General features: G+C 43.5%; 1 protein-coding gene across 1 annotated transcript in view; it reads left to right on the plus strand.

Moving 5' to 3' along the window:
- LOC113405063 (transcriptional protein SWT1-like) overlaps positions 1–27,235 on the plus strand; it is an 88,107-nt gene that overhangs the window by 1,854 nt on the left and 59,018 nt on the right. Inside the window, exons 2-10 of the mRNA XM_026655556.2 lie at positions 1,755–1,829; positions 2,870–2,953; positions 9,877–9,929; positions 12,306–13,074; positions 13,540–13,605; positions 14,618–14,747; positions 14,875–14,976; positions 16,646–16,834; positions 17,658–17,751. Of these exons, the coding sequence (XP_026511341.1) occupies positions 1,764–1,829; positions 2,870–2,953; positions 9,877–9,929; positions 12,306–13,074; positions 13,540–13,605; positions 14,618–14,747; positions 14,875–14,976; positions 16,646–16,834; positions 17,658–17,751 (1,553 nt within the window). The 5' untranslated portion in view covers positions 1,755–1,763. The remainder of the gene's footprint in view (positions 1–1,754; positions 1,830–2,869; positions 2,954–9,876; positions 9,930–12,305; positions 13,075–13,539; positions 13,606–14,617; positions 14,748–14,874; positions 14,977–16,645; positions 16,835–17,657; positions 17,752–27,235) is intronic.

Below are 27,235 nucleotides of genomic sequence, written 5' to 3' on the forward strand. Positions count from 1 at the left end.
CCCCCCCCCCATTCCTGACTGCCCCTCCGGGACCCCTGCCACCAGTCAACCCCCCCTGTTCCCTGCCCTCTGACCGCCCTGAACCCCCGCCCCGAATTCCCCTGCCCTCTATCCAACCCCCACCCTGCTCCCTGCCCCCTTACCGTGCTGCCTGGAGCCAGCCACACTGTCGCCACCGCGCAGCACAGAGCCCCAGAAGCTTGCAGCCCCACCGCCCAGAGCATTGCGCCACTGGCGGAGTGAGATGAGGCTGTGGGGCAGGGGGAACAGCAGGGGAGGAGCCGGGGGTAGCCTCCTGGGCCAGGAGCTCAGGGGCGGGGCAGGAGGGTCCCGCAGGCCGGATGTGGCCCACGGGCCGTAGTTTGCCCACCTCTGGGTTAGACTGTTGTTAGAAAAACGTCATCATATGTGTTTTTAAGAACACCTGAGCTTATCAGAGTTAAAAATTTAATTTGCTTTTTCTGATTTAATTTCAGTTTGCATTTTTCTTTTATATATGATGATGAAACTAACACAAAAATCAGTTGCACGTTTCAGTTCTTGTGCACTAAAGCTTTGTCTCATATTTGGTTTACCAATATTTTAGGGGAACTTTAAACCAGATTTGTTTTATGATCAGAAATTGTTTTAAAATTAATGAAAATGTTTTTATTAACATTACAGACAACTGTTTCCCACCCATCCTGAAATTAAACTTTTTAGGCCTACCTTACCTGAAAATGTCCCTTTTAATATAATATAGCAGTTGGGAGGGGTCTGAAGAATCCTTGATCTTTGAAACTAGTTCTACCACTATGCCAACTAAATGCCAGATTGTGCAGTTTGGGTTGCTGGGTGCACGGAGCTTCTACTTCCACTGTTTTTTTCATGCATTCTTCCCATACCTAGGATGGCAAACTTTTATCTCCTCTCCCCCCCCCCCCCTCCTCTAACCCCCCTGTATGATTAGGGATGGGTTCCTGGATCAAAGGTTTTTCTGGGCAACTTGGCCACCTCTCACAGCCCATGCTTCATGGTTGCTGCATTCAAAAAGATCAGTCTTCTAGGATCAGTTGGTCCCTCTCTCTGTGCATACTTCAGGGATGTAGCTTTAATGTAGTCCTACAAGATTCCACTGAAAGAGTGGAAAGAAGAAGAAATTAGGAGGGGAATGAAATAGTGATTTCACAGCTACACAGGTCAACAGTGATAATTTTCTTCTTTGCAATAAGTTCATAAGGCAGCAACAGATAAAAGGAGAGAGAAGAAAAATGGAGGTCCAGCTCCACAAACTTGTGAACAAGGTATTTCTGTAATTGAAGACAGGGAAGCTCTTTTTTACTTTGTTATGCCACGCTCATCACCATAGTAGCTGAGTGCCTTCCAATAATGCATTAATAATGTGTCTAACATCTTTCATGTCACTTGCTCTCTCTCCCCACAGAGAAAAGTATGTCCTGTGGAGTGCTTTGTTGTGGTAGGTGTTTTTTTTGTTTGTTTGTTTCTCTCTGTCCCTCCTCCCCTGCTCTGGGTTTCTCTAGTGTTGTTGTTACAGTGAGATCTTAGTATCCAGCTATACTAGAGGTCTGCTTTTATTGTTCTGTTAAGTGTAAATAGAAAAAAGAGAACTCATGAGGCTAAATTCAGGGGGAGGAAAGTTGAGTGTAAAGTATTTTTCTCCCCCAATCACATTTGATGCAGATAGTAATTAAAGATTAAATTACATGTATTTGGCAAGAAGTGGAAAGATAATTGATTAACATTACTTTCTTTAGGGATTTGAGATGTCCAAAAAGAAATCCAAGAAGTCTGAGCAAAAGGAGGGAAGTTCGGATGGCTTGGATAACAAAGTAAGAAAACTAATACTCTTGTGAAAATAACATACATTTAAAGCAGAGTTTCAATTGCTTAGTAGATGTTTAATAGAGGAATGAATCAGTGGCTGAGAGGAAAGATAGGGTCATGAGGGCAGGAACAAGAGTGAATCAACGAGGTTCTTTTAAGTTTTACTCTGGTTTTCAGGAAGGCTGTGAGCAGTCTAGGTATAGAACTTGTAAGAGAAGCTTTCATCTTGGTGTATACATTTTTTTCCTAAGAGAAATTGTCAGTCAGAAAGTACTGTTGTTTATCTGCTAGATACAGCTCAAGGCAGAGTAGTGATCTTCATTTTTTTTTTTTTAGATTAGGAGCCAGTGATGTGCTGCCAATATTTTAACAAGTGGCTCCCACAGAAATGTTTTCTTAACCTGTGAGATTTGATTCCATCAATGACCAATATTACGAGTAGATTCCTAGTAATGGTAACATGCCTGTAATCAATGATTGATTTTTAGATCTTTCTTTCAGCAAATCACTTAAGAAAATCCTAGTCCAACAAGATAAATGTAGATTCTAACGGCCACAACCCCTGTTTGGCCATGCTTGCAAACACAGTCAGAATAATCTCCCAACCTTTTGTGGATTTCATTTTATTTTATTGGTGACTGGTCTTCTGGTGGCTGTGTGCTATGCTACTGACAAACCAGTAATTCAGGTTAGCAAGTTTTCTCACTCAGAATTTAGGTGGGATGAAGTGAGGGAGAGAGCAATCAAATGGTGTTATATGTGCTCCTCAAAGTGGGAATAGTTTGGAAGAGTGCAGAAATATGGCTGGCAGAGTTTAGGGCATTCTCTGAAGGTGATTATAGGCGTTGGGAGGCTTTTGGAAAAAGGAATAATGTGTGTGAGGAGAAAATGAATATAAGTACATCACTCTTGATTCTTGGCAACCAAGTTACTCAGACTTCAGTTGCATAGCAAATGTGTACTTAAAAATGAATACAGCATAAAATTAAAAATGTTATAATCACCTGATTTCTCCCTTGTTTGCTTCTCAATTATATTCTTTCAGCCTTCTTGTTCTAAGACTACCAGTAATAAAACAAAGGCATCCAGTTTGGCAAGCTCAACACCTTCCTCAGAGAAAAGAAAATGGGTGAGTAGTGTCAAACTATTGGACATAATCATTTTATAAAATCCTTTTCCCCCTTAACCCTTTGTCTATCTTGTTTCCAATATAAACTGACTCTTAGGACAGGACTGTCTCATAATCTGTTTGTATAGTGACTAGCACAACGGGTCTTTGATCTAAGGAGGGTTCCCCAGGCACTACTGTAATATAATAATAATAATAAATTATCTTGCATTCAGGTACAATGGAAACATAGTAGAAATGTCCCTCTAGGTGTCTTTGCTGTATTCAGCAGTACCCATTATTGACCTCTCTTATCAGCAATAGGTATTGTTTTGTATGTTCTCCTCACACGTATGCAGGCATGCAACAGTAGAGAGTAGGGTTGCCAACTTTCTATTGGCACAAAACCGAACACCCTAGCCTCGCCCCTGCCCCGAGGCCTCGTCCCCCCGCTCACTACATTTTCCCCCTCCCTTGGTGGCTCACTCTTTCCCCCACCCTCACTCACTTTCACTGGGCTGGGGCAGGGGGTTGGGGTGTGGGTGAGGGCTCTAAATGGGGGGTGTGGGCTCTGGGGTGGGACCAGAAATGAGGGGTTCAGGGTGCAGGAGGAGGCTCCAGGCTGGGCAGGGAGCTGGGGTGCAGGACGCAGTGAGGGCTGGGGGTGGGGATGAGGGGTTTGGGATGCAGGAAGGGGCTCCAGGCTGGGGGGGGGGTGGGGTTGAGGGATTTGGAATGTGGGAGGGGGCTGCAGATTGAGGCACGGTGAGGGTTCTGGGCTGGGAGTGTGGGCTCTGTGGTGCAGGAGGGGTCTCTGGGTTTGGGGGACTTAGGGCTGGGGGTTGGGGTGCAGGAGGGGGTACGGGCTCTGGGCTGGGGCCAACAGGAATGAGGGATTTGGGGGGTGGGGGGGGCTCTGGGTTTGGGTTGGGCTCAGGGCTGGGGCTCGAGGTTGGGGCGCAGGCTTACCTCCGGTGGCTCCCAGTCAGTGGTGCAGCGGGGGTGCTAAGGCAGGCTTCCTGCCTGTGCTGGGGCACCGTGCTGCGCCCCGGAAGTGGCCAGCAGGTCCAGCTCCTAGGCGGGGGGGGGCAGGCAGGAGGCTCCGCGGTGCGCGCTGCTCTTGCCTGCAGGCACTACCCCCCTCCCTCCCAGCTCCCATTGGCCATGAACCAGCCAATGGGAGTGCGGAGTCAGGGCCGTGGCAGTGCGCAGAGCCCCATGGGCCCCCCCCACCTAGGAGCCAGACCTCCTGGCTGCTTCCAGGGCTCAGCGTGGTGCCCCAGGACAGGTAGGAACTAGCCTGTCTTGGCTCCGCAGCAGCACCACCAACCGGACTTCGAATGTTCCAGTCGGCAGTGCTGACCGGAGCCGCCAGGGTCCCTTTTCGACCAGGTGTGCCGGTCAAAAACTAGACACCTGGTCATCCTAGTAGAGAAGTGTTGCCAACACTAGTGCAATTGTACTTGCTAGCCTTGTGTAATCTATCGGTTTTCTTAAAACTTCCCATTGTGACCCTATCTTTGGTACTGCAATGTTTTAACCATTGTGTTACTTAGACCTGTTCTGAAGGATATTAGATAGCACTGTGATTAAAACACTGCTCCATGCAGATACTCCTATTGTTGAAGCTACTGGAGCTGTGCTATTTCTAGTGTAATGGTGGGAGACTTTCCAACAATTGCCATTGTAAACACAACCTATTGTAGATAAAGAACCATGTTTTAACCAACTTAACGTGATGATAGTGCTGGGGTGTGTTCTGTTCATACAAGCAAGGTTAAACCATGTTATAGTATGATCTGATCATAATCCTATTTAAGTATGGCTGTTTTAGTGAGGTAGACAGGACCACAGGGAAAAGATGTGAATTGTATGGAAAATTCTGCAACTTCTAGTCCCTGTTAGGTGTGAAATTGCTTGGCATACACTGCTGGTTGGAAATATGAATGAAGGGAAACTTGTTGCTGATACAAAACCAAAACAGAAAAAACAAAGCTCAAACTTCTTCCTACTTGTGCATGAAGATGTATATAATTAGGGCACTTTGTTTTTGTTTATTTTATTTTTTCCCCAGGAATTTATTGGTGTTTATTACTACAACAATTAAAAAACAGGTGAAAATCAGTGCAAAAATATTATTTTTTCTGGGTAAATATTGTGGTTTATTTTGGTGGATGGAAGGATCGGGGTAAAAGTATTCAGTAGATTGAATTCTGTTAATCAAAGCCTTAATGTGGTTTGCTGCAGAACTAAAACAGAACTCAAAACTCAATGCCAACTCTGAGTTTGAGAAAACAATATACACCTCTACCCTGATATAACGTGACCTAATATAACACGAATTCGGATATAACGCGGTAAAGCAGTGCTCCGGGGGGGCGGGGCTGCGCAATCCGGCGGATCAAAGCAAGTTCAATATAACGCGGTTTCACCTATAACGCGGTAAGATTTTTTTTTTTGTGTGGCTCCCGAGGACAGCGTTCTATCGGGGTAGAGGTGTATCTCTAATCCCTAATTTTTTTTTCATTTGAATAAACAATTTACTGTTGTAGACGTAGAACTACTAACCTATAAATATTTACATTTAATAATTAGGCCACACCATTTGCAGTGCATACACTCAACTTCATCTTTTTCTCCTATTTTTTTTTTTTTAAGCTTTTGAATACTTCCTTGTGTTCTGAAATGTATTCTGATACAGATTTTCGTTTTTCCATTTTTAGTGTGTCAAATCTTTAAACTGGTATCTGCCAACAGCTTGAAATGTGTACTTGGTGGGCATGAGATTTATCAATACGTTGAAATACGCACGTACTTTAGAGCTTACGTGTATGCCTGTTTATTGTGTGTATTTTCTAGACCGGGGTGGGCAAACTTTTTGGCCTGAGGGCTGCATCGGGTTTCAGAAATTGTATGGAGGGCCGGTTAGGGGAGGCTGTGCCTCCCTAAACAGGCAGGCATGGCTCGGTCCCTGCCCCCTACCCCCCCCCCCCCCCCCCCCCCCCCCCCCCGCTTCTCGCACCTGATGGCCCCCCAAGATTCCTGCCCCATCTGACCTCCCCCCCTGCTTTTGCCCCGATGGCCCCCCGGGATTCCTGCCCCATCCAACCACCCCTTCTCCCTGTCCCCTGGCCGCCCCATCCAACCCCTCTTCTCATTCCTGACTGCCCCCCCGGGACTCCTACCCCATCCACCGCCCCTGCTCCCTGACCACCCCCCGAACTCCCCTGCCCTCTATCCAAACCCCCTCTCCTGCTCCCTGCCCCCTTACCGCGCAGCCTGGAGCACCGGTGGCTGGCGGCGCAGCTGCACCAGGACAGGCAACCACGCTGCCTGTCTGGAGTCCGCCATGCACTGCGCAGCGCAGAGCACTGGGTCAGGCCAGGGTCTGCAGCTGCGCTGCCCCAGGAGCTCGCAGCCCCGCCGCCCAGAGCATTGCGCTGGCGACGCAGTGAGCTGAGGCTGCGGGGGAGAGGGAACAGCAGGGGAGGGGCTGGGGGTAGCCTCCCGGGCCAGGAGCTCAGGGGCCGGGGAGAATGGTCCCACGGGCCAGATGTGGGACAAAGAATGTACAGTAACTCCTCACTTAAACTCGTCCCGGTTAACGTTGTTTTGTTGTTACGTTGCTGATCAATTAGGGAACATGCTCATTTAAAGTTGTGTAATGCTCCCTTCTAACATCGTTTGGCAGCCGCCTGCTTTGTCTACTACTTGCAGGAAGAGCAGCCCCTTGCAGCTAGCTGGTGGGGGCTTGGAACCAGGGTGGACCAGCAGCCCCTTCTCAGCTCCCCCTATCAGCTCTCTACTCCCCTAAATTCCCTGTGCAGCAGCTGCCTGCAGTTCAGCTGTGTTCCTCCCACCACTGCCATGTGCTGCTCCTGCCCTCTGCCTTGGAGCTGCTCCCCGAGACTCCTGCTTGCTGTGCCGGGGGGAGGGAAGGAAGAGGGGGGGCTAATGTCAGTGTGTCCCCCTGCTCCTGCACCCCGCTTATCCCATCTTCCATAGAGCAGGGCTCAGGACCGAGGGAGCTTGCAGCAGCTGCAGTCTCAGCAAGCTGGTCTAATTAACAAGGCAGTGTACTTAAGGGAAATGTGCATATCTCCCTCCATTCCTGCTGCCTTGCGGAGTGAGAGAGTTAACCCGTGAGGGCTCAGCCAATTGCTAGTTCATCATTTAGCAGTAAGGGAAATATCCCACCCTCTGACTCCTCCACCTCAACCAAGCTTCACAATCATCATCACTGTGTACCAGTATTAAATTGTTTGTTTAAAACTTATACTCTGTGTGTGTGTGTGTGTGTGTGTGTGTGTGTGTGTGTGTATATATATATATATATATAAAATAAAATCTTTTGTCTGGTGAAAAAAAATTTCCCTGGAACCTAACTCCCTTATTTACATTAATTCTTATGGGGAAATTGGATTCGCTTAACATTGTTTTGCTTAAAGTCGCATTTTTCAGGAACATAACTACAACGTTAAGTGAGGAGTTACTGTAATTGATACTTGCAGGACTCTATCCTGCGAAGCTGTGACTCTGAAAGAGATTTGGGGTTTGTGATGGATAATCACCTGAATGTGAGCCTCTAATGTGGTACTGTGACCAAAAGAGCTAATGTGATCCTGGGTTGCATAAACAGGGGAATCCTGAGTAGGAGCAGAGAGGTTATTTTACCTCTATATATGGCACTGATGTGACCAATGCTGGAATACTTTGTCCAGTTCTGGAGCGCACAGTTCAAAAAGAGTGTTGTTGGTAAATTGGAGGAGAGGGTTCAGAGAAAAGCCATGAGAATGATTAAAGGACTAGAAAACATGCCTTTATAGTGAGGAGCTCAATCTATTTAGCTTAAGAAAGATGAGGTTGAGCGGTAACTTGATTACAGCCTATAAGTATCTGCATGGGGAACAGGTACTTGATAATGGGCCCTTTGTGTTACACCTTTCTCTGCTAGAGCAATCCAGTGGCTGAATCTAGACAAATTCAGACTGGAAATAAGATGTAAATTTTTGACAGCGAGGGTAACTATTGGAGCAGTTTGCCAAGGATCATGTTGTATTCTCCATCACAGACAATTATTTAAAATCAAGATTGCATGTTCTTCTAAAAGATATGCTCTAGATATTATTCTAAGGACCTTCTGTGGTCTATGTTATACAAGAGGTCAGATGATCAAAATGGTCCCTTCTGGCCTTGGAATCCTTGAATCTATGGACCAGGACTCCATTGTGCTAGGCTCTGTACAAACACAGAACAAAAAGGTGGCCCTAGCCACAAAGATCTTACTGTCTAAGTATAAAACAAGAGATGACAACAGATGATTATAGACAAATGATGTACAAGGGCATAATGAAACAATATTGGTGAGCATGATAGTGGTCTCAGCACACCAGTGGCCTAACTGTGGTCATCTTTTTGTAAGTGTCATGGCAAAGGAGAATTATAAGGTGGGATTTGAATGAGATAGTTTTGCAAATGTTTATGGGATGCCCCTGAACATGAGGGGCTGGATGGGAATAACCACAAAGTGCTTGTTTCAAAATGTAACAAGTGGACAGTGGAGGCTGGCTTCATGGTCTGATTGGAGGTAGGAGCTGACGTCTTGCTAGTGAATGAAAAGTGATAGGTGGGGTAGAGAAGGGCCTTGAAAGTAAAGACAAGGAACTTGGTTTGTGTAATAGAGATGGGGAGAACCACTGAAGTGATGTGAAGAGAGGGGTGATGTGGTCAAAGTGATGAGGATAAGAAAATTATCTATGCAGCAGCATTCTGAATAGCGATGAGCAAGGCAGGGCCAAAAAAAAGGATGTTACAATATCAAGATGATGAGAGCGTGGATATGAGGTTTTTTTTAATCTGTGTGGATGGATAGAAAAACCTGGATCTTACAGATGTTACACAGAAAGAATTGGCAAGATTTAGATGTAGTCTGGATATGAGGACTTAGAGACATCTCAGTCAAATATGATGTCCAAGTTACAGGCCTCAGTAACGGGCAGGATGGTGGCCTTGTTCAGAGTTTGAGAAGGGAGTTGGGGATTAAGAGCTAGCTCTGTTTTTAGTCATGTTGAACTTGATCTGATGGCTAGATATTGATGAGTTCTGGGAGATAGCTCTGTTGTAAGCTTGGAGTAAATTCTAAGCATATGTGTACCCTACAAGCACTACAGCGGCTGTCGTGCTGTACTACTATAGTGTAGTCTCTTACTACAGTGATGGAAGGGATTTTTCCATTGCTGTAGTAAATCCAGGAGGCAGTAGCTAGGTCGACAGAATATACAGTAGGATGTTAGGTTGACCTGATTGTGCACAAGGACCAGGTCTGATGCTTCATTTGTCTAAGGCCTCCACACTAGGGAAACTTTTCGGCTGTTGCTAACTTATTCAGGCTCATTGAAGTTAGCAGTGTTGGAAGCCCCAGTCTGGATAGGGTGCTGGCTACCACCACAATGGTGGTGAGTTCTTGGAAAACTGCCTCCATTGTAGAGAAGACTTCAGAACTTTTACTCATTTCAGGAAACTGTTGATACTCTGTTTATATGATTGTGACCAAACATTGTCAAAACTCTGTTCTAGAGTAGATAGAAACTTCTAGGAAGCAATTTGGGTAATGTATATTCTTTATCTACCGGTTTCTTTGTAGAATATAGCATATGTATGTATTGAAAGATCTGTAATCAGTTATACTTTTGTAATCCAGGTCTGTTTGTATGCTGTTGCTCACTTGTTCCTTGTGTTTTCTTAAAATGTAACAATACAGTGAAGCAAATACATTGTAATGGAGTAGATGGCCAGTTTGTTTGAGTTTAGCTCGTCAAAATTTGAATGCATCTAGTGATAGATCATAGTAACACATTCTTTATTGAGTTTATTTTATTTTACTGCAATTTAGTGGTTCCTGTTAAAGTTTTTAACTTTTTTTTTTTTTTTTTTTTTTTTTTCAGAAATCAGAAGAGACAGGAATCTGTAACACAAAAGGACAGCTAGAATTTCAAAGGTAAATGCTTACTTTGTCACTAAACATAACCATTTAAAAAAAACCCCAACAGGATAGTGCTTAGTATTTTAGCAAAAATATTGGTTTTTTTACTTGTGCAGTGATGGAGAACTGGGCCTTCTTAATAGATTAAAATATTTCCATTTGCATTCATGAATGGACTCTGCTTAAGTCAGTCAGGTTGTGATGGCAATTAAGAGATGAGGTCCTTAAGATTTCTTTTAAAATTCACTATAAATTTGTGCTACTTCACACTGAACAAGAGAGGAATGGACCCTTCCACTGTTCCCTGGAAACTAGGGACAGTGTTATCCTCCTCATTCTGAACAGTGGGCCTCGTAATAGGAATGTGTCTGTGTTGAATGTTATTCTGTAGATGTCAGCAGAAGTACTGAGCATGGAACAAAAGCAGAACGTACAGTAGAGAGCCATAATGTAATTTAGAGGAGGATTTTGCATTAAGTATAATATCTTTCATTTTCCATTTCTGTTGGCTCTAGGTAGCCCCCAAATCAATCCACTTGTCGTAATGTACGGGGAGATGTTCAGCAAACAAGTAAAGTGCCTGAACCCACTATTGCTTATTGCTAAAAGCAGCCAAGTCAGCAGGCTGTAAAGTGGCCATGTAGCAAGCGCAGCTTGACCAAGGCGGGAGGGGAGGGGGTTTTGAGTGCCACAGAAAGGGCAGCTTGACCCCGCGTCCTTCCTGATAAGAATTGTGTTGAAGTTGCTGATACATGCATTTTAGAAGAGAGGATGTGCCCTCAGGAATGTGTCTAACAGGGTCTCAGGGCTCCAAACTAGAGGAAAAAACTACACTTGGTTAATCAACAATAATCAGAAAAAAACCTCTTGCTTGACCATTGAAACTGCTAGCTTAACAAATTTTCTTTAAGGGGCATGTCACTGTGTTACTAATGTATAAAATAAGGGGGAAAAGTTTGAGGTAGTGGGACTCTTTGGGACTGGACTCTCCCTCTGGATGCATCTTGTGTTCCCCACCAGCAGACGGGCTGCCGCTGTGCCACTCGAGAGCCACACTCAGCTTCGGTAATTATTGAAGGTTGGGGGTGTTTTACTAACCTGTTGCAGATGTGTGTAAGTGCTTGAGACTAAGTAAAGTTTAGCTTTAAGTGAAAGCACTCTTGTGTTGTCCTGTTTGTGCCAGCCATCTATTGGTCAGATGGCTGTGTCTCCCCTGATTTATTTCCTGACACCACGTCGCACAGAGTAAAAGTTGCCAAGAGCTTTGGGTTGAAAGAACCCTGGGTAGCAATAACTTGATGCTTCGAGTAATTTTCAAGGTTACAGGCACTGAGAAATTGTGGAATGGCAAATGTGCTCTTTGACTGACTTGTAAATTCATATGTTAAGTGGATTTCTCAGTTATTGTTGACTAAATGTTTATACTCTTACGATAACTAATGGGCCTATTAGGATTTCTATTAACTACATTTTCAGTGGTTTTTATTGGTCTCCGGTGGAACAATATTTGATTATATTTTTGAACATGTTGAACGATAATCATTTTAGCATATCTTGGGGCTCATTTGCAAAGGGGGCATCCTCTCTCTCTGCCCCACCCGCTTTCAATTTGTGCTAGACAGAACTCTGCTTTTGGCTACCCCTAGCGTGACTGAAGCATGGTGGGTGACTATAACTGTGGTGAACACAGATGCAAAAAGTGTTATGGGCATAAATATTTGAAAACTATTACACACCCTAATGTTGCGTCGTGTGGTTTTTAATAAAAATAAAAAAAGACTGCTACAGACATTTTGCCCTGATTTAAGAATCTCTGTTCAGGGCTGAAATTGCAGTGCATGCAGTAGCTAGACTTGGGTCTCATCTACTTTATAAGTACTACCTGGTTACTGCACTATTCCCCACAGTGCAGACAGAACCTGAGGGCTATATCCTTGGATTTCAGCAAGTTCAGCTCAGGAATATGAACAGCATTTTAACCAATCTTGCCTATGCTATAAGACTGAACAGTGTCTTAACAATGTTGAGGTCCCTGCCATATTGTAATCATTGTACCGGCTGGTACAATGTAGACAGTGACCTTACTGTTACCCTTTTTTGTCAACATTTGGCAAATTAAGAAAATTATGCAAGATGTAAAACCAGTGAGAGCAAAGCATGTCCATGAGAAGCAAAAATATTCCTCCCCCCACCCCCCAAACTCTTAAAGGATTAACGTTGTCCTGAATTCAGAGTAAATTAATGAAATTTCAAAAGCTTAGCAGTAACTAGCTGGGTGAAGAAGTACAGTAACAGTCTAGTGCAGGCTTCTCTTTGTTGATTTCAGTCACGTTAAGCTATATTGTAACTTTTTTTTATAATGTAACTTCCATTTGTGTAACACTTCTGCAGATTCAAAGTACATAAAGATGTTCAAGAGAAGAAACGAAAGCAAAGTTCCTATGTTCCACAAGGCATTATTGAAGGGTTCCAAGGAGAGTCTTCAAATGATAGCAAAACAATCAGTACTGTTTTGATTGAAACTGAGAAGCGAAAAAGGATATCTATACAGTTTAAACATAATGATGTTAAACATGGAAGAGAGAAAATCCAAAATGATTCTGGTGTGGTCCCTACTAGCAGGGAAATCTGTAAAAAAGACCACTATTTTGACAATGTTGGAACAGGAGGGAAAATGGTGCGGCATAGTTTTGCAATCCAGAAGGACAAGCTGAGGAAGAAGAAGAAAGAGAAAACTGAGCTCAGCAAACTAAAAGCTAGAGTTGAACAAACTATGTTGGAGACGTTCAAGGTAGCTACCTTTCCTACGGACTTGCTAAGTAAGAAGTTGCATGGGTCAAAAAAATTGAGTGATGATTTCAGAATTCTGAAAAAGCCCTCAGCCACCTTTCCAAAGACTGCAGGAGATGGCAATTTCCCCACTAATATATCACACACATCATCGAAGACTTGTAAGAATAAAGAACACCTAGAAAACTCTAAAGAACTATCTAACAAAAATCACCATGATACTAAACATGTACCATTATTTTATTCAACTGCAACATCTAAGGGATGGCAGTATCTTAAAGAGAAAAAACAGCATCCTGATTCCAGCAAAACTTTTAGCTCAAGAACTGAAGGAAGGACCTTTGAAGCCATACAGTTACATTTAAGACAGGTAAAGTTAATAAAATCCTGGGCAAGTTAGTAGTGGACAAATGGGCTGTGTGTTTTTTTTTGTTTTGTTTCGTTTTGTTTTGTTTTTTGAAATGGTGGTTTCTAGATGACAGTTTATATCTTCTCCCTCTGCGTATGGAGATGTAGGCTTAAGTTTGGCCACAACTAAGAAGAATTTGTTGATCCCAACCTCATTTATACAAGACACTTGTCTACTTTTTTTTAAAGCATCTTAACATGTTTTTGTATCATTATGATTGTGCTAATTTAAATACGTACTCTCTGCTCTTTTCTATATGCACACTGCATTCTTAACTCTTTATAATACTACTGCAAAGATAGTATTTGGATAGAACATTAATTTTGTCAGGTCACAAAGAGAACTTGTTTAAATTAAAGTTTGTCATCAGGTAGCAAGTGCTTGAATTCTTGTAAATGTCATACTTCTGGCATTATTTCTCAACAGAGCTCTGAAGTCCCGTGCCCTTCTGCCTCCCATCAAGCCATTCACATTACAGAGACAGACCAAGAGGTTTGTGATATTTTAGTTTAAACAACTGTATCCTGAAACTGTGACATTCTGCACTGTTGCTATGCCACTTCCATTCCTAGTGGCCCTGGAATCTCTTGCGTACTAAAAAATCCAGTTAGTTTGTTGCGCCTGTCAAGGGCTTTCTGAAACAAGTTTACATGGTACAACCTAGTTTTAGACTTCTTGCTTCCATGTTGGAAAGTGGGGTCAGAATATTTGGTTGCAAATCCCACCAACTTTACTTTCCAGCATCCCTTTACTTTTTTTTTAGTAAAGAAATAGAGCAGTGGCTCTCAACCTTTCCATACTACTGTACCCCTTTCAGGAGTCTGATTTTGTCTTGAGTATCCCCAAGTTTCACCTCACTTAAAACTACTTGCTTACAAAATCAGACATAAAAAGACAAGTGTCACAGCACACTCTTACTGAAAAATTCCTTACGTTCTCATTTTTAACATATAATTATAAAATCAATTAGGATATAAATATTATACTTACATTTCAGGGTATAGTGTATATAGAGCAGTATAAACAAGTCATTGTCTGTATGAAATTTTAGTTTGTACTGACTTGGCTAGTGATTTTTATGTAGCCTGTTGTAAAACTAGGGAAATGGCTAGATGGGTGGATGTACCCCCTAGAAGACCTCTGTGTACTCCTGGGGTTTGCGTACCCCTGGTTGAGAACCACTGAAATAGAGCAATGTTCCTAAAGAACTGTTGTTAGCAGAGCACTTTTGGCCTCTATAGTAAGGAACAGATCAAACCTGTTAACTATTGGATAGAAATGTGGTCACAAATGAAACTTTTAGGCCATACCTTGGACTTCACATATTTGGGTATAGGCTGCAGATGCTCATACTCTTAAATTTGCTGCACCAGTTAAAAATTGACTAATGCTAAGAACTGCATGAAAACATCAGCAGTGATACCAAAGATGCCTGTTCCTGTCAGACAACTTTTTTTAAAGAGCTTACCCACCTCTTATTTTATGTATTCATGTTTTACCATAGATGCAAATAATAGAGGACTTGCATGCTGCTCGTATTGACAAAAAGATAGCTTTGCCAGTCGTGCAGACTTGTGGAGAATTGACAAGTATGGAAATAGATCTTCCAGAAGAGAATGCAGATATTCCGGCTGGTATGTCATCTGTAAAGTTGTCAGGAAGTTTCTCTGCTATCTGCTTCCACACTGACAACATTAAAAGTAATAAGTGACCTAAGTAAGGAATGCAAAAGAATGAATTGCTATATGTTCTCTTCTACAGCAAGTGCTACTTCTGGTTTGAACCTCTTGATAGTGATTGACACCAACATAATGATTAGTCACCTTCAGTTTATCATGACTTTGAAAACTAGAGATATACCAGGTATGTGGATGCTTTTACAGCCCCTATAGAAAAGGGACAATCAACAGGTTCATGTGTTTGTATAGTAAGCTCTTCAGGCTATGGGCTATACCGTGTGTGTGTGTGTGTGTGTGTGAGAACAATGCCTAACACACTGTACTGGAATGACATAAAGGAAAAATAACTTCATACATATTGAGGCTAACTCTCAAACACTGGGCTCCTTAACAAGCTATCCAAATCCCACATTTGGACACTTAGATTTTCACATGTAAATACCTGTTTGTGAGAGTCTAAATTCAGAGTGTAGGCTTCCTATTAATGAAACTGACATCTGAAAGCAGAGCCTATTATGTACATATCTACTCTAATGAAAACTGAACTTCTTATAACAAATTTTAAACTCTTCTGCATACATAAAAGTTTTAGGAATCCTTGCTTTCTAAAAACCCCTAGGTCTGGTTCTACCTGATACTAGATGCTATAAAAAGTCAGTAAGAGTTTTTTACCTGAGGTAGGGGCAGAGTAGGGACTTAAGCATCTGATCCATTATTAATAGTAAGTATCTTGCCCTTCTATTGCACCTTAATACAAAGATCTCAAAGCACTTTGTTTAACCCTCATAACACAGCTGAGGACACAGGAACAAATTATCCCATCTGTAAGATAAGTATTATCAAGGCAGGAAAAAAGTTGTCAGGAAAAAAAATTGAGGTCAGAGCTGGAAATAAAACACCTGGCGTTCTGATGTCCAACCCCTTGCTTTCAGTACTGCCTCTAGTATGTTGCTGAATTCTAGATCTGTACTGCTAGAGGGACTAAGACTGCAGATACCAGCATGCACCAGTGAAGTCCATCAGGGTGCTTCTAACATTCTGAGCTAATGAATAGTGATTTATAATGCAAACCAATTGGAAACATAGCCCCATTATGCTATAATGTATGTGGCGTATTTCTATATAAGGTCTGATCATGTAAGTGCCAGAGATAAAGAACGGGGCCAACGTATATAGCATTGACAGAATAGTCATTCACTTTCTAATGTATTTATTGTGTGTCTAGTATATTCCAGTTTTAATGACAAAGTTTAGTACATATTTTTAAAGAATTTTTTTAACAATGTTCATTGAAAATGTAGGACAGTAAAACTTTTGTCCAGTGTCCATAGCGTTTATCACTGAGATAGTGTTGTTGGATGATAGTCTTTGCAAACCATTGTTGCCTTTATTAATTAGAATTTGGTTATATATAATGACCATCATTTGTGAACATAATATCAGTCTTCCCTTTTCCTCTACTGCTCAGTGACTTTTTTATTTTAGCATCACACAGTGTGGCATTCATTGTGTGGCAAACAGCATGACAGGATTACCACAACAATTATGTCAAAATATGGTACAGTAATGTGATAAAAATTGTTTACTGATTACTCCTCAACTTTGCATGTCATCACTTTTAAGATAACCCACTGAATGAGTGTTTATATTGAATTTAACATTAAGGAAGCTAACTTCTGTTTAAAAAAAATTTTTTTTAAACTTAATCCTTCTGTATACAGATGAAATGGGTCTTGCCCAGTAATGCAGAAATCTGCTAATACACATAAACCTCAGGAACTATGTTCACATTAAAATGGAACCTACTATAGTTCAATTGGCAGTTTTTTTTTAAAAAAAATTGTATTTTCTAGGCATTGGCAGACTTGCACTGATAATTCCCTGGGTGGTTCTACAAGAACTGGACAACTTGAAGAAAGGCAAAGTACTACAACATGTTCGGCACAAAGCTGTCCCTGCAGTTGAGTTCATCTACACTTGTCTCAAAAACCAAGATTCAAAGCTGTGGGGGCAATCCATGCAGCTTGCCTCTCAGAAAATATGTAAGCTATTTACATATTTACATTTATTTCTGTGTTGAATGGTCCTCACAGCTCCACTAGTGTGAGCATCAGCATCTACTTCTGGGCTTAATATAATCTTCACTTTTACCTTTGCAATTTCCCTATTAAAATTGAGTAACAACTTTCAGTGGCCATCAGACTGTTATTCACTATGGACCTGATTCTCTACCCTGTCACACCAATTTTATACTGTTAATTGATGTCAGAGTTATGCTGGCATAAAACTGATGTAATGGAATGAAGAATCAGGCCCTATATATTTCTCAATCTTTTGTGATGGGTAGGTATCTTTCTGAGTTATTAGAAGACAAACATCACCTATATTTTTCAGCATGAACCTATCAAATACACCTTAATCAGTAGTAAAAGATTTTTGAACAGATTTAGTACATGGGTAGTTTATAATCAAAACTAGTACTTCACTCCCTACCATTTTATCGATAAATTTTGTTTGTTACAGCATTATCAATTCTAGCTGTGTCTCCACTTTAAACAGGCTGTGGGGAGTTACTTCATCCTACCAAGCTAGGTATGGATTGCGTGTCTTCTTCAGTTGGTGACTGCGACCTAGTTGATCAGAGCTGTGTAAGCGACTCGCCTGAAGTTGCAAAGCAAGAAAGCAACAGTTTCTAGTAGAACTCAGGAATTCCTGTATCCCAGATCTGTGCTTAGACCACATTACTCCCCGTTGCTTGAACAAATACAGTGTTTGACTACAGTATCTTAATAAATATATTAAGATATTGCTCATGAAGCCTGATTATTTCTGAATATATTGCCATTGTGTTTGCTAAATTTGCAGATGGATTGAGTAATGAAAACAATGATGATCGTGTTTTACAATGCTGCTTGCAGTATCAGAGTCTTTTCCCTCAAGCTTTTGTCATACTGTGCACGTGAGTTACATCTGCATCTCATGTTTTGTTTTGAAGTCTGAGATTGCTGAATTCTGTATGTGGGGAGGAGACTACACACCCATCACTTTTAGATGTGATTGAATTTTTTTTTTTTTTTTTTTTTGAGAAGCAAAATCACTCGATATAACTCCTTTGTAGTATAAAGGAATAATTAAAAACACTCTTCTAACCATAACGCTTCAAGTAGAGTTAATTCAAGTTCTTAATTTTCTTAAAACTGGAATTTGCTGGAAAACAGCTGCTAATATTACTGGTGCTGCATAAATTAACTGAAGACTTAATAATCACATTTTGGGTGGGAACAGAGCAGAGATCTGGTTGTACATAGATGTTTGGATTTCATACATGGTGAAGATGGTGGTTGCATGTATGGATAGGGATTGACTTTGTTCTAATTCTCCTGCTGATTTTTGTGACTTGATTCTAGCTGTGGCTACACTAGGAATTGAAACTTCATTTTCAGCAACTGATCTCCCTGAAGGGATGCTGAAAAGGTTGTTCGAGTGAAGACCGGACAAAATCAATACCATTTTAGAAAGTGGAAATGAGTTCTCTAATGGGAACTGGTTTAATCTGTGCAAACTTAATGTGTGGGAGCCAAATTAATGTTTTCAATGGAAACCTAGGCCTGGTCTACACTATGAGTTTAGGTCGAATTTAGCAGTATTAAATCGAATTAACCCTGCCCCCGTCCACACAACGAAGCCATTTTTGTTAACATAAAGGGCTCTTAACATCGATTTCTGTACTCCTCCCCGACGAGGGGAGTAGCACTGAAATTGGCATTGCCGGTTCGAATTAGGGTTAGTGTGGCCACAATTCGACAGTATTGGCCTCCGGGAGCTATCCCACAGTGCATCTTGTGACCGCTCTGGACAGCAATCTGAACTCGGATGCACTGGCCAGGTAGACAGGAAAAGCCCCGCGAACTTTTGAATTTCATTTCCTGTTTGCCCAGCGTGGGTGACCATGCAGTCCCAGAATCAAAAAAGAGCTCTAGCATGGACCGTATGGGAGATACTGAATCTGATCTCTGTATGGGGAGATGAATCTGTTCTATCAGGACTCCGTTCCAAAATACAAAATGCCAAAACATTTGAAAAAATCTCCAAGGCCATAATGGACAGAGGCCACAACAGGGACTCAACACAGTGCTGCGTGAAACTTAAGTTGCTGAGACAAGTGTACCAGAAAGCCAAAGAATCGAATGGATGCTCACGGAGGGAGGGGCAACTGACTACTGTAGTTATCCCACAGTTCCCGCACTCTCCGAAAACCATTTGGGTTGAGCTCCCAATGCCTGAAGGGTCAAAAACATTGTCGCGGGTGGTTCAGGGTATATGTCATCAGCCCTCCCCTCCCCCCTGTGAAAGCAAAGGGAAAAAAATTGTTTCTCGCCTTTTTTCAGTGTCACCGTATGTCTACTGGATGCTGCTGGCAGACTCGGTGCTGCAGCACTACACAGCAGCATCCCCTTGCCTTGCCTTGCAGATGGCAGACGGTGCAGTATGACTGGTAACCGTCATCGTCGTCCCGTGGGTGCTCCTGGCTGACCTTGGTGAGGTTGGTCGGGGGTGCCTGGACAAAAATGGGAATGACTCCAGGTCATTCTCCTCTTTAAGTTTTGTGTAATGGAGATTCAGTCCTGCCTGGAATATCATGCCATCTGGAGGCTTCTGCCTCAGGCTGCTCTCCCAGTCGGCAGCACCACGCAGTCGCACCTACCCCAGCCTACCCCTTGCTCCCAGGGCTCACAATCAGATACTTAGACCTCTACATTTTGCTGTAAATAAAAAAATAAAACTGCCGTTTAGAACTGTCCCCCAACATGCATATCCTGGGACATTTTGTATTTTACCAGTGTCAACCAAAGGCCCACACACAAATGGAGATTCAGTCCTGCCTGTGCTTCTATCCTAGTGCTTATCACAGATTCCCATTTTCAGCTATAGGCTGAGCAAGTGCAGAATGGTGGTTCACTCAACTTTGCTGTAAGCCAACCGTCCTCCCCTCCCCCCTTTGATCTCTGCTTGCAGAGGCAATAAAGTCAGTGTTGTTTCAAATTCATGCATTCTTTATTACTTCATCACACAAATGGGGGGATAACTGCCAAGGTAGCCTGGGAGGGGTGGGGGAGGAGGGAAGCAATGGGTGGGGTTGTTGTAGGGGCACCCCCTAGAATGGCATGCAGCTCATCATTTCTGCGGGATGTCTGGGGCTCTGACCCGGAGCGGCCGTTTGCCTCTCTGATTCTTTAGTAGGCTTGCCTGATATTCTAAACAGGACTGACTCTCCATTAGACAAAACTTAAAGAAGAGAATGACCTGGAGGTCATTCCCATTTTTGTCCAGGCGCTCCCAACCGACCTCACCGAGGTCGGCCAGGAACACCCATGACAGCAGCAGACGGTACAGTATGGCTGGTAACCGTCTTTGCTAACTTGCAAAGGCAAGGGGATGCTACAGTACCGCGTCTGTCAGCAGCATCCAGTGACAGTGAAAAAAGGCTGAATGGGTTCCATGGTTGCCGTGCTATGGCGTCTGCCCAGGCAATCCAGGGAAAAGGGTGCTAAATGATTGTCTGTCTGCCGTTGCTTTCACGGAGGGAGGATTGGCTGATGACATTTACCCAAAACCACCCGCGACAAATTTTTGGCCCCATCAGGCATTGGGATCTCAACCCATAATTCCAATAGGCAGGGGAGATAGCTACCCACAGTGCAATGCTCTGGAAGTTGAAGGTAGCCTCGGTACATGGACGCACACCGCTGAATTAATGTGCTTAGTGTGGCCGCATGCACTCGACTTTATACAATCTGTTGCCAAAAATCGAATTCTGTAAAATCGGAGTAATCCCATAGTGTAGACATACCCCTAGACAAACATGAGTATGGGGAGATTGTCCATAATGCTTCCATGTTAAGTTAGCATAATTTGAGTTAAGAGATGACTCTTGTATTGTGCGGCTCTGTTAAACTCAGGCTGTGATTTATATGCTAAAATTCATCTATACTCTTTTTAGCTTCTTACAGCCTCATGAGTAATAAAGATTCTCCAGCTGGAACTTGGGTAATTTTGTTGTATTAGGCAGAACAGAATTCAGCTCAGTCCATCACGTCTTCATTGGGTGCGCAGCAGGGTGGATTGATTTAAATCATTGCCTTAAATCTTGTTTTTGCATTTGCATTTCTTAATTCTTTTTTGGGTGCTTGCACATGTCCATTTCACTTAAGTGTGTGCCAGTGCACAGTGCACCGGAGCTAGAGAACATTTCCCCATAGTGGTACCCATCTGGGCAGCACATGTGCCCTCCATGCACCGGTGCTGCTTAGCGGGAGCATGAAAGGCAGGGATGCCCCAGTGCCCCTGTTTCTTCTCACCGTCTATGATTGGTGGTCAGAGCAAGTGTGAGCTCTTCATGTTTTCTCTGTGTGTTAGTTAGTTAGTTAGTTAGCTGTACCCATTTTAGGTTTCCATTTACCTATTCTTTTGTCTTTGTTTTGTTGTTGTTGAGCTTTGCTCTATACTGTGATATACTGAAGTCTTTTTTCCTTCAGAGGGCTAAATGGTCAGACTCCCTTAAGGATAAATCAAGTTCTGAGGTTAGGAGGTGAGGTGGTCCCCTGTATTGTATTCCTGCAGTGTTGAGTTGTTGACTCCAGCATCTCAAGGGGCTCTGTCAAGACAGACTCCATTGTCTACTTCATCTGTGGCACTGATTTCTGTTCCCTAGGCTATTTTGTCAGTACCAACTATGTGTTAGTCATATGCAGTGGCACAGGACCTCTTGTGCTTGTCAGTGCCAGCTTCACCTCTCAGGCAGGATAACTCCCAGGTACCAGATCTGACAGCTTTGGTACCAACCCATGTGGTACCAATTGTGCAGGACAATGTAGAATTGCAAATCCTCAGGTGCTGCTTGCCAGATATGATTATTCAAATTGGAATGCAATGTCTAAGTCTCAAGACAAGTTACCAAACAATGTCAAAGAGGAATTTAAGGTGTTTATTAATGATGGTTGTTTGGTTTCCCAGTCTTCTCTACAGGCTTCACTGGATGAAGCAGACTCCGCAGCTCCACTGATGGCAGCGGCATTGCTATTCGTTGTGCTTCGTGGCTGCAAGCACTTGGTATTCTGACTGAAGTGCAGCATACTATAGAAGGCTTGCCTCTGAGGGTTCAAGTCTGTTCTCTGGGAAAATAGCTGAGACTCTGCACTCTTTAAAAGATTCCTCAGCAATCCTGAAATCTTTGGGTATTTACACTCCTGCTATAAAAATTGAAAAGGATTGTGGCATAAGTGGTCTTGCCTAATGGTCACAGCTGGGCTGAGGTCTGCCCAGCAGGAACAGTAGTTACCAGGCAGGAATTGAACTTAGTTTTTGCAATTCCTTCTGTAAGCAAGAGCCAGGATCAGAGTCAGGCTGGGATCAGAGATCAGAAGTAGTACAAGGCTGGAATCAGGAGGCAAGAGTCAGGGTCAGTCAGGCTGCAGTCAGAGGCTGGAGATCAGAGGCTGTAGCAGGCTAGAGTCAGGAGGCAGGAATCAGGGTGAGAGTAAGGCTGGAGTCAGACACAGGAGATCAAGCAGAGTCTGGCGTTGCAGCAGGCTGAAGTCTGTGAGGTTGCCCAGGCCACTTCCTGGGGCAACCCATGGAGTTAAATAGGGCACTTGGCCAATCAGAGAGGTGCAGGGTACCATCACTCTGGATCTCTTGGGCGGTATTTCCTGCAGCGTTTACTCTCCATAGTGCTCCCTGGCTGTGCCTCTGGATGGTCTCCCAGTGGCACGGTGAGAATTTTATAGCCATCCCAGGCTCTGCAGACCTGGGTTCTAGTCCCTGGGTCCTTACAAAGAGAAAACAGTTTCTGCCTCAGGTGCATCAGAGCTATCCATCATAGTAACCTGGTGAGGGAGCCTAACACTTCTAAAAGACATACATGACAAGTTCCAAAGGAGAAGACCTCCATCTCTGCCTCCTACATCTGTGACAGTGAGACAGCTGTCAGTTTCCAAACAGTCTGTCTGACTCAGTCGAGAGCACCAAACCACTTAGAGAGTTCCCTTCCCTTTGGCTGCAAGTTGTACTGCTTGGAATCATGTTGTCAGACAGGTGGGTTCTAAGCATGGTGCAAGTGGGATATATTCTACAAATCACGCCTATTCCACTCTCCCATCCACCTTTTCTGTCTCTTTTCAGGGATCACTCTCCTAAGACTGTACTAATTCAGGAAGAACAGTCTCTGTTGCTGTTAGGAGGCACTTCTTCTATGGCCCCTACATCAAGAGAAGGGATTTTATTCCTAGTATTTTCTCATTCTGAAGTCCAAGGAAGGCCTCAGACCCATTCTGGACCTGCAGAATCTCAAGCAATTCATAAAGATAAAATTTCTAATGGTTACCCTATCCTCTATTATCCCATTCCTCTCTCTCAATGACTGGCTTGCTACCCTTGACTTAAAGGAGGTATACTTCCTTGTGGCCCTTCACCAGAGTCACAGGAAGTTCCTAAGATTTGTTCTGGCAGATATCCATTATTAGTTTACGTTTCTTCCATTTGGCTTGTCCTCTGCCCCTGTTCTGAGTTTTCACAACGTGCATGGTGGTGGTGGCAGCACACGTTCAAAGTGTGGGCATTTAGGTGTATCTTGAATAACTGGTTGCTCCCTGGACAGTCCAAGAACCAGGTGGAAGAAGGGGTGCAGAAGGTCTTGTCTCTTTCAAGTTTTAGGCCTGCTAATCAACAAGGACCAACCAGATCTCACCCCTGAAAAGAAGATAAAATTTGCAGTTCTCGATTCAACCACAGCGAGGCCATATTCGTTTCAAGCAATACACAATCTGTGCTCAGAATTCCAGGCGCATCCCTGTGTAACAGTGAGGAATTGCAAGAGACTTTTAGGACACATGGCAACTTGCACATATGTGACCCAGCATGCCAGACTTCACCTTAGGGTCATGCAGAGGTGGTTGAAGTCAATTTACCATTGCTCCCGACATCCGCTGGGCATGCTGACTCAAATACCTGCAACTGTTCTCTTCTCCCTGAATTGGTGGATGGACTCAGTCAATGTAAGCACCAGGGTTTCCTTTACTCCTGCTCTACCATCAGTGACTCTAGTCACAGATGCTTCATCCTTGGCTGGGGAGCACATCCTGTGAGCTTACAAACTCAGGGTCGGGACCTCTTCCTCTATATCAATGTCAGGGAGCTTTGGGCTATACACCTAGGCTGTCAGATATTTCTCCCTCATATAGCTGGCTGCTCCATGCAGGTTCTCACAAACAGTGCTGTGGTGATGTTTTACTTTTACAAACAGGGAGGGGCCACATCTGATGTCCACTACTTCTTGGTGAAGGGTCTTTGGAATTTCTGCCTCAAGAATGGAAAATACCTGCAAGTATTTCATCTCCTGGGCTCTCAATTCACTAGCAGACTGACTCAGCCGGTCATTCAGCAGAGGCCATGAGTGGCCCCACATACCTCATGTTGCAAAGTTAATTTTTCTGAATTGGGATTACCAGACTTGGACCTGTTCGCCACCCACCAGAACAGGAAGTGTCACTAATTTTGTTCAAGGGGAGGCCTCTGCCCAGGGTCACTAATGGCTGTCTTTCTGATGTTGAAACAGAAGACTTCTTTATGCTTTCCCCCCCACCCCAACAGTGCTGAAGGTAGTGCCAAACTCAGACAGGACCATGCCATCCTAATTTTGATAGTGCCTGCCTGGTCTGGTCAATGTTTGTTCTCAAACCTATTGAACATCTGTTTTTGGGATCCAATTCCCTCCATGCATAATCTGATAGGATCATAGCCAGATTTTGAATCCTGTTTCAGCCTGCATCTCACTGCCTGGATGCGCTCAGTGGTTAGATCATCAAAGGTTTCCCTGTTTTGGTGGCAGTTCAGACTGTGCATTTTGCATAATGGAAAGTCATCTACCAGATGTACATTATTTCATGAAATAGAATGACTTTCTTTGGTCCAGGCACCTGATACAGAGGCGGATTAAGGTTTTGTGGGCCCTGGGCCAGAGCAAGTGGGCGGGGGGGGAGACACCCCACCCTGTTTTGCCCATTCCTCCCCCCCGCTGCAGCCCTGCAACGCATTTGCTCCTTTCTGACCCCCCAAGACTGGAGAAGCTCTGTCTCTTCCCCCCTCCTCCCTCCGGCCCCGGGCCTGCAGTGGGGAGAGAGAGAGAGGTCTGGGCACAGGGGCTTCCCCTGCCCTGGCTGCCCGGCACTTCTGCCTGGGTGCGGGGGCTTCCCGTGCCCCACCTGGTGGCCAGGGCTCCACTGCCTGTCGACCCAGTAGCTAATCCGCCACTGAGGGTACCTCATGGTCCAGTGCTCTTATTTAGGTGAATTTGGATTACCGCCTTCACCTAAAACAGATGAGCCTGACCGTTAGCATCAAGGTGTACTCTTAATTATCTCAGTGACTAGCCCACCTTTAGGTGGCAGGTCTGTATTCTCCAATTCTATGATTATATCAGATTTTTGAAAGGTTTGGACAGACTCTCTTCCCGCCTGTGTAAGATCTAATCCCTTCCCGGCATTTGAACTCAGTTCTTTCAGGTTTGATGGGACCTCCTTTTGAACCCATGGCCACGTGTTCATTGTCCCAGCTCTCAATTAAAGTTGTTTTTTATTAGCTCAGCTATGAGAGTTGCTGAGCTGCGAGCATTGATGGCTGACCCTTCCTATATGACTTTTTATGACAACAGAGTGGCCTTACATCGTCACCCCAAATTTCTTGCCAAGGTGGTTTTGGACTTTCATTTGAACCAGACTGTTTATTTGCTGACATTCTTTCCCATTCTCACAAAGATGAAGAGCAGCTACAGACCTTGGACATTGAAAGAGCTTTTAGCTTTTTACTTTGTCAGAATTAAGGAGTTTTGGGCATCTCCTCAGCTGTTTGTTTCGTTTACTATTGCATCAAAGGGAAATCAATAAACCTCCTAGACAGTCTGCTCCTGGATTTCCACTTGCATTTTCTTGTTACCGTATTGCCCATGTATCTCTTCCTCACAACGTGTTAGCCCACTCTGCAAGGACTAAGGTGGCTTCAACAGCTATCCTGGGTCATGTTCTTATTACTGACACTTGCTAGGCTGCCATGTGGTCTTTGGTTTATATGATGACCCTTATGCCATCTCCCCTCCAGAGATGATACTAAGTTTGGGAGAATAGTGGTGCAGTCCTTGTTTAGGTAGACAGTGATACCCTCCTCCATCAGGATCTGCTTGAGAGTTACCTAAGTAGAATGGACAAGTGCAAGCACTCGAAGAAGGAAAAAAGATATATGCCTGTTCAGTAATTGTTGTTCAACATGTGTTACGTGTGTCCATTTCATAACCTGCTGTTCTCCCCTCTACACTGGAGCCAATACGTATGGTGGCTTCTGGTATAAGAAGGAACTGAGTGGGAGGTTGGGATGGCTCTGCTCTTTAACCTGTCGCTAAGCAGTACAAGTGCCCGATGGGTATTGCTATGGGAAAAAGTACTCTGGCACACTGGTGCACAAACAACTAAGTGAAGTGGACATGTGCAACTCCTCTTGAGCAACAGTTGCAGAACAGGCATGTAACTATTTTTTTATTCTTCCTAAGAGAGGTTGATTCTCATTAACCTTAAAACACATTGATTTGCAACTACATAGAGCCATCACACTAAATCTGGTGCTTCGTTTTGCCATTCTGGATGATACATTGAATCAATACACATTTAAGCAATTATATAGCTTAATATACATGTATTCAGATTTGTAGTTTTTTTTTCATTTTTATGATCTTAGAAAATGGTGAATGATGCATTTCTTATTTGCTAGAGCATTAATTTTTTTACTTGTGATTTGTGTCAAGCTGCATTTGAATGGAAATGGAAATTCAATTAATGCACAAACAGCATTTTAAAATTGGTTTTATTTAATTAGAAAAATCTTTTAAATGTGCTGGATGAAAAATCTGTTTTAAATGCAATACATTTGATACTTAATTAAAGAAAGCATTCTCTATAGTTAGTGACTAGAAACAATCAGTGCCATTATGTCCTTCAAGATTTTAGAACTAGTAGAACTCTTCCTCCTCCCACCTTGTTATCCTCTTCCAATAGGCCTTGGCTACACTGGCAATTCACAGCGCTGCACTTGCTGCGCTCAGGGGTGTGAAAAAACACCCCCCCGAGCGCAGCGAGTGCAGCGCTGTAAAGCGCCAGTGTAATCAGCGCCTGCAGCGCTGCACGCTCCCTTGCAGCGCTGCAAGCTATTCCCCTCGGAGAAGTGCAGTACTTGCAGCGCTGCGAGAGAGCTCTCGCAGCGCTGGCGGCGCGACTACACTTGCACTTCACAGCGCTGCCGCGGCAGCGCTGTGAATCCGCGAGTGTAGCCAAGGCCAAAGTCACTTAACAGCTTATAGCGTTTGTTTACATGTATCAATTACAGAATAAACTGCCTGAAGC

Source organism: Terrapene carolina, unplaced genomic scaffold (genome assembly GCF_002925995.2).
Source record: "Terrapene carolina triunguis isolate 2854851 unplaced genomic scaffold, T_m_triunguis-2.0 Scaffold210, whole genome shotgun sequence".
Taxonomy (NCBI): domain Eukaryota; kingdom Metazoa; phylum Chordata; order Testudines; family Emydidae; genus Terrapene; species Terrapene triunguis.